This window comes from Myxine glutinosa, chromosome 2 (assembly GCF_964187855.1).
Source record: "Myxine glutinosa chromosome 2, kmMyxGlut1.1, whole genome shotgun sequence".
NCBI classification, from domain to species: Eukaryota; Metazoa; Chordata; class Myxini; order Myxiniformes; family Myxinidae; genus Myxine; species Myxine glutinosa.
In genome coordinates, this window is record NC_136262.1 from 189614803 (window position 1) to 189623095 (window position 8293).

General features: G+C 43.2%; 1 protein-coding gene across 2 annotated transcripts in view; it reads right to left on the reverse strand.

Annotated features, from left to right (window-relative positions):
* Nucleotides 1–4310: 4310 nt before the first annotated feature.
* Nucleotides 4311–8293, reverse strand: part of LOC137420982 (G2/mitotic-specific cyclin-B2-like) — a 74915-nt gene continuing 70932 nt past the window's right edge. For both annotated transcript variants that reach the window (XM_068106565.2, XM_068106564.2), the window contains exons 7-9: nt 5903–6043; nt 5704–5787; nt 4311–4848 (exon numbers count right to left, since the gene is read on the reverse strand). In XM_068106565.2, the coding sequence (XP_067962666.2) occupies nt 4747–4848; nt 5704–5787; nt 5903–6043 (327 nt within the window). In that variant the 3' untranslated portion in view covers nt 4311–4746. The remainder of the gene's footprint in view (nt 4849–5703; nt 5788–5902; nt 6044–8293) is intronic.

Here is an 8293-nt window from a genome sequence, read left to right on the forward strand (position 1 = left end):
ATGTTTACTTGCAGTGATTGATTATTTACTTATACTTGTATTGATGTTTACTTGTAGTGATTGATTGTTTACTTATATTGATGTTTAGATTAATGGTTAATATAAACAAAAAACAAAAAGATGAGGGAATTGTGGAAGTGTAACTCAGTGTAACTTATTGGTTGGAACTGGTAACGAACCAAGGTACGAGCAGGTGGTCGTAAGAATGTCAGGAATGCATCTCGCCCTGTCGAAGCTGGGAGTCCTGTTGTGTAGCTTTAGCACGACCCCGGGCTAACACACATTCCCAAGCCCGTACTATTGTCTTTCATCGGGATGCAAAGTGGATGAAGCAAATTCCCAGCAGGGAGGAGAGCGAGCTGGTGCCAGTGAGGCGACCAAGTAACGTTTGCGGAGAACGGATTAGAAGCAGCGGAGAAGGGATTACGATTTCAGCGGACAGAGGATTAACTGAAGTTTGCCGATATAAGCAGAAGAGACTTGGAGTCAAGGAGCACTTGCCACGAGAAGCCCTGCCCGACGGAATGAACGCGTACCACGGGTTCGGCGCTGCAGCCACGAAAGAGGGACTATGCGGATAGAGTTACCTGGTCCATTGAGTTAAACGGTATTATTTGGTATTGGAATGAAGTGAAGAACCAGTTAATAAAGTTGTGACCTTTTGTAAAACCTGTTTCCGACCATTGGCGTCTTGAGTCTCACCCTACACTTCCACGACAGCACCCTTGCACTTTTTTCAAATAATGCACCATTTCTTCCAGAAAATTGTTGAAATTAAAAAAACGTTTTGGTATCCACATATGTATTTCTTTGATTTGCAGTGGAACAAAGCAAAAAAAGCTGGAAAAAATAAATCACGAAATCCTGGCTTATTTCACACAGAATTTCCAAAAATGTCCCAGACAATATTATTGGCACCTTTTAGAAGTTGTAACAAATAGATTTCAAGCAGATGGATTCTCCTTTACTTTGGAATTGAATTCACCTGTGGTGAGTTGCAGGTGCCTGTAATATAAAACTCACTCATTCAACCAGTTTGAATAGAGAAAAGGAGTCATTCTACTGTTTTGTATCACTATATGTACCACAATGAGCATGGAGAAAAGAAAGAAAACCAGAGAATTGTCTGAGGTCAGACACAATATTGTAGCCAAGCATGGACAATGTCAAGGGGCTACAAGTCTATCTCCAGAGACCTTGATGTTCCTGTGTCCACCATACGCAATGTTATCAGGAAGTTTAAGGCCCATGGCACTGTAGCCAACCTCCCTGGATGTGGCCACAAGCGAAAATTTCTCCACCTTGTCAGGAGAGAAGGACAGAGTCCAGGAGCAGCTGGGTTCGACTGGGTAAGGTGGGTACAGAGAGATATGGGTTTGGGACACAAGATTTTGAGGCAAACACAGAGTTGAGGCATTCGGCTTTTTCACGTGCGATGTCAACTGTGTTGACACATGTTTGACACAACTGTGTTTGAGGTAAGGGAGGGGATGGAAGGGGAACAAACACCAGAAACAGATTTGAACAGACGCCACCAGGATTTGGAGGAGGGAGGCAGGTTTGAGAGTACAATCTTGAGAGTAGAGAGATATTGTTTCCTGGCTCTCCTGAGGTTAGACACACAATTGTTCCAAGCGTGGTGGAAGGAACTGAGATTGCCTTCAGTTGGATTAGCCTTCCAAGAGGTGAGGCAAGTTGTTTAATGGCAACTGCCTCACCACAGCTTCAGTGTACGATGGACGAGAGGAAGGATATGACAACTGAAGACGAGATGGGATAAATCAGTGCATGAGAGAGAGCAGTTTACTTTGGAAGAATTCCCAGGAAGAATTGATGTGAGAGGCAGTAGAGATGGGAGACCAGTCCAGATGATTGATGGATGCTTGAAGACCGTGCTAGTCGGCCTGAGTGACATGCCAGATTCGTCGGCGCTGAGGAGGCTCTCTGAGAATGGCCAGATGTCCACTTTAACAAGGAAATTATCAGAAGAACCGATTGGAGCAGAAGAAGAGCAGCAGACATTTGCAGGGACGTTTGTCATAACCAAGTCTCGAAGAGAAGATACTCCATTGACTGAGATCCGGGTCAGGAAATTGACAGATTGTGTCAGTCCCAGTGAGTCACAGAAGTCCTTTGCTGAGGTGCCATGGCTGGTATGAGAGGTACCCACACCCAGCCAGCTGGCATGATGACAGGTGAAGTCACCACATATGAGGAAGAGAGAGTTGGGATGAGTGGATAGAGGTTGGTCCATGCCGTCAGACAGCGAGATGTAAATGGCTCCATCACTGTTTGGTGGACGGTATTACACACATGAACAAAAGGTGGGAGCGAAGGGGAAGCCGTAACCAGAGGTACTCCTGGGGGTGAGGCGGAGAGAGGGCAGTGCAAGGAGACTGAGGAAGATAATTTTTTGATAAAGATAGCAACCCCACCACCAGGTTGAGGCTCAGGTCTATCACACCGGAGGAGGGTGTAACCAGGAAGAGATATTAAAGAATCAGAGACATCATGAAGGAGGAAAGTTTCTGTTAAGCAGATTATGTCTGGTTTGTCAGAAGCAACCTGTATAGAGAGATCAATCAGGTTTGAGCAAAGGCCCCGGATGTTTGAGGCCCATACCGTGAAGGAAGAGGGAGGGGGAGAATTGGGTGCAGGACAGGGGAGGGAGGGGTAGGGTAAGATGAGGGATGAGAGGGGGGGTTAGGGAGAGCTGTTGATAGTGTGTCAGAGATTGCAGAAGAGTTAGGAGAAAGGGAAGGATGAAGAGGACAAAAGGTTTGATGGTGATGGGACGAGGCACAGTGAAGTGTTGTTTGAGTAGGGGGGGGGGGGAGGAAGGGAGGAGGGGCAAAGCAAAGTAGAAGGTTGGAGGAGGTGGAGGTATGTGATGGAAGAGAGAGGAAGTAGAGAGGAGGCAGCTTTGAAGAGGAGGGGGGAGGGGGAGAATTGGAGAAAGAGAGTAGGGGGAGGGGGACATTGAAAGGGGAGGGGTGGGGAGAGTTTTGAAGGGGAGAGAGGGGAGATTTGAAGGGGAGGGGCGAGGAGTGTTTAGGAGGGGAGGGGCGAGGGGGGAGGATTGAAGGGGAGGGGGGGTGAGGGGGTGTTTTGGAGGGGAGGGGTGAGGAGGGATTTTGGAAAGTGGATGATTAATGACAAACAAACATTTATGACAAACTGGATTTATTGTGATTTTCAAGTTAGATATCCATTTGAAAATGATAGAGGGGTGGAATGAAGGTGAGTTTCGAGAATGTAGAAAAGAAGGACAGGAAGTGATTTAATTTATTTTGGAAGCGGATTTGATTTGATGAGGAAATTGAAAAAAAGCCTTTTAAATAGGAAGAAAAACCGCGTGTTGAAATAAACCACTGAATAAAACACTGCAGGGGGAAGTTTAAACATATTGAAATCATATTTAAACAAAACTGAAAAACAATTCACTGAAGTAAGGGCGTGGATCGGAGAAGAAGGAGAAAGGCTTGAATGAGTATGGTGGAAACTGGAATTGGAAAGGCAAGTATCAGTTGGAGATGGAAGGAAGAGGTGGAAGAAAAGGAGATAAAGGGGGCGGGCCCCATGAAGAGAGAAGGAAATAATAATTTATTTATTTATTTAAAATGTTCGACAAAGGGTAAGATGTTCGGGGAAGTTAGGGGGAGAAGAGCAAAATCAAAGAAAATGCAAATACAACGAAGGAAAGAACTTAAAATCACAAAACACCGATGGGGAGAGGGAAGCCTCAAGGTACCAGGCCGCACGCCGTGCGAACAGAAAACGATTAATAACACACAAGTTTGCACGAATTACAAACCAAGACTAACTCCAAACACACAGTAACACACACACAATAAAATAACGAGTGGAAGTTTTAAGAAGACACGAATGGGAAAATAATTAACCTCTGACGACGTGGAGAGATCGAAGTACGCTTCCTCGCCAGGGGAACCGGCAGCGGAAGGTTTGGCTATGGATTACCATTTTTGGTTTTTGGCTATTACCTGTTTGACTGTTATTTGGTTTTGGCCATTACCATTTGCTTACAGGCCATGGCTAAACTGTACAACTTCATACTAAAATATGTTAAATACTGTAGTAAGGGCAATATGACAGTTTATAATCACCAGTAAAACCACCACCCTCCTGCTTTAGGCACGACAAAATTAATGCACGATTATAGTACCCAATAATCAACTTCCACTTTTCACCAGCAGAGGCCAACAGAGCACCAGCATTGGGAAAATTCCTGCCTCAACAGAACAAAGTACGAGGGTTGGTTCTTCGCCAGCAACATTGACAACATAAGCAACTGTGGTCGAGGAAGAGAACAGACGAATCTCACTTTTATTAAAAGTTAAAGTAAATGAGTGGCACGTTAAGTGGGTCACATTCAATTTTAGTACAATAACATTTTGGCAAAAAACAATCAATAAAAAATAGGGAACTTGGAGGAGATATAAAACCTACACTGACCGATTTGTCAATGAAATTCTGGGAAAAGCAAGTAGATGCCAATTTACCTCAACCACAAAACAGGGAGTAAAGGGGGAGTTGCTTTATTCAGAATTACAAAAGATTATTCAGAATTACAAAGTACAAAATATTAAAACACACAACCCCAAATTATAGAAACATAAAAAGATAATCATTCAAGCCAGTTTTGTACGTGGTATTTACAATGTCACAGCTATGGGAGAAAGTTAAATCAACCTTTCAAATTGAATGACCCTATCACACCTCCCAATCTTATAACAGCTGCTGCGCCAGGTCCTTAACCAATTGACACTGCAAGGAGGTATTGGTGCTGATTTTCATGAACTTGCTACTTGTATACTTGTTCTTCACAGCCTAAAAGGGAAGGAAGGAAAGCAATCATGCCAAAATACACAATTTGGTGTCTGTGACCGTGATACATTCGGTCGTTACTGATACATTCTCAACCAAAATTGACAAGAGGACTAAGGGTCACACGATGGAGCTTGGAGAGTTGATGTGTCCATCTCCCTAAGCAAGTTTACCACCTTGAGCAAAATCAGTGTTAACATGGCTTGTCGTGACGTTTTTCCAAGGCCGTTTCCAACAACAAATGCAATGCAATACACACACACACACACACACACACACACACACACACACACACACACACACACACACACACACACACACACACACACACACACACACACACACACGGTTTTCTCCTCCTTGGACAAAAAGTGTTAACATTCATAAATATCTTATCATGATTTTTCGTGGCACCCCAAAAACAAAACACAAGCACATGATTACCTTTTGAAAAAGTCACCACTGCTGTTTAACATTAAACTGGAAGGGAGGAAACCCTTCGTGTGTTAAGCTACCAAGCAGTTAGCTACCACTTGCCAAGCCAGTCGTTACTCATCTGCGGTTTTGAATGGAGTGCTTGATTGAATGCTTAAGCCACTTGGTGAGTACTCTGCAAGAAACTTTGGAATGAAACACCTGCACCTCCCCACTCCCTCCCCAACCCACCTCCATTCCCCACCACTTGAGGCCCAAGAAGAGTAGATCTACTGTAATCTATATAACCAGAGGAAAACATGACTCTTCCTGCCATTCCTGTACTGAGTGGGCGCACTGGTATATTAAAAACACCACAGGGCAAATCTGAAAAACCCAGGACCACCCCAATAACACCAGCAATATGGAGTGGCCTTCGCTCACCTTCACCAGATTTTTGGCAATGTGTTGCATCACGGAGTGCACGTCAGCTTCAGCATAACCAGTGTAGGCCTGAAGCGTAACAGTCTAGACAAATAGTACAGACCAAAAATAATGATAAAAAAATAATAATAATTAATGCATATTCACAGCAAAATCAGAAACTTTGAATTGTAGTGCATTTATATAGTTATACAAGCACCCATTCCAATCCATCCAGGATTCTCCGAGACAGGCAGAGCGCAGCAGCTGCCACTTGTGAGGGATAAAAGTGAACCATGTCATAATCAACGAGGGTCAATTCCATGAGGTACTTGGCCAAAGTGTGCTGCTCAGAATCAGCCTGGAAAAAAAAAAACAAGATAAAAAAGTTAAAGTTTTGGACAAAGCAGAAAATACAGTCACTTGCCACCATAATTAATGCCCAGTTGCCTCGTCAAGAACCACAGAACTCCATACATTTGTCGAGACTATTATAAGTGAAAAAACTATTTTTCCAACATCTCAAATCAGAAAAAATAATAAAACAAGCCTGTGCAGTTTAAAAATTAAATACGTACAGACACACACACACACACACACACACACACACACACACACACACACACACACACACACACACACACACACACACACACACACACACACACACACACACACACACACACACACACACACACACACACACACGAAAAAGTAAGTACACCCCATGTAAAGTTTTGAATTTTTCAACATACAGCTATTTGATCTTCATTTCAACAATATTGATAGATAAAGGTGATATAATATAACAAATATCATGAAACATTTACATTTTGTAGTCCATTGTATAATTTAAATAAACATAAATGCAAATTTCGCATGTGGAAAAAGTAAGTACACCCTTGGCTCTAATAGGTGGTATTGCCCCCTTTGGCAGAAATAACCTCAAGTAGGCATTTCTATAACTGTCTACCAGTCTCTCACATCGACTGGGAGAAATTTTTGCCCACTCTTCCATGCAGAATTCTTTCAGCTGTGCGATGTTTGAGGGGTTTCTTGCATGCACAGCTCGTTTCACATCACCCCACAACATCTCGATGGGATTTAGATCCGGGCTTTGACTTGGCCATTCCAGAACCCTCCATTTCTTTCTTTTCAGCCATTCCTTGGTGGATTTACTGGTATGTTTAGGGTCATTGTCATGTTGCAAGGTCCACCTTCGGTTGAGCTTCAACTTTCCGACTTTTGCCTCACATTATCCTTAAGCACCCTCTGGTACAATGAAGAATTCATAGTGGCTTCTATGATGGTGAGCTGCCCAGGCCCTGATGCAGCAAAGCTGCCCCAAACCATAATATTTCCACCACCATGCTTTACAGTTGGTATCAGGTTCTTGTGGTCAAATGCTGTCTGGTTTTCGCCAAACATGTCTTCTGGTACTGTGGCCAAATAGCTCTACCTTTGACTCATCTGTCCAGAGCACATTGTTCCAAAAGTGTTTGTCTTTGCCTCAGTGTTCATTGGCAAACTTTAGTCTTGCCCTGATGTTCTTTCTGGACAGCAAAGGTTTCCTCCTGGCACACCTCCCATGTAGATCAAATTTGTGCAGCCTCTTTCTAATGGTAGACTCACGCACTTTGACATCAACAGTGGCAAGAGCTACCTGTAGGTCCCGTGATGACATTCTGGGGTTCTTAGAGACTTCTTTCAGCATCTTGCGGTCTGCTCTCGGGCTGAACTTGCTGGGGCGGCCTGGCCTGAACAAGTTGGCAGTTGTTTGGAATCTTCTCCACTTGTAGATGATCTTCCGGACAGTCGAATGATTGATTTCAAATTGTTTTGAGATCTTTTTAAATCCCATCCCAGACTCGTAGGCATCTATAACCTTCTTTCTGAAGGCATCAGAGAGCTCTTTTGATCTAGGCATGGTGACGCCGCACACTTCAACAACAAAGAGCAAACCAAACTAAATATCTGAGGTTTAAATAAGACAGGTTCCTCCAAGATCCTCTCAAATGATGTTCTAATCATTTGCACCGGAGCTGGTGCACCTGATTCTAATTTTAGGTATTTGAAGTAGTGATAAATGTAGGGGTGTACTTACTTTTCCACATGTGAAATTTGCATTTATGTTTATTTAAATTATACAATGGACTACAAAATGTAAATGTTTCATGATATTTGTTATATTATATCACCTTTATATATCAATATTGTTGAAATGAAGATCAAATAGCTGTATGTTGAAATATGTTGAAAAATTCAAAACTTTACATGGGGTGTACTTACTTTTTCATGTGACTGTATATTGTTACAGACGCGGTTTTAGATGTTATTTTACCGAGCGGTGGTGTATTACCGCGTCCGAACAGTTACTCCCCGATTAGAACCCGATCCCGCCCGATTCCACTCGAACGTTGGCCGAATCGCGCTACGCTAAATCAATGAAGGAAAGGACACAACGGCTGGGATAAATGAAACGACACAAGGGGGTACAGTTCTCAAGACCTCCGGAGGAGGATATAATTGGTGATGCAGAAAAGGGGTAGATTACAAGGTAAGAGGTAAAGCACAGAAAAGATGGGCACTTAGACACAGTCTTATCTATCCC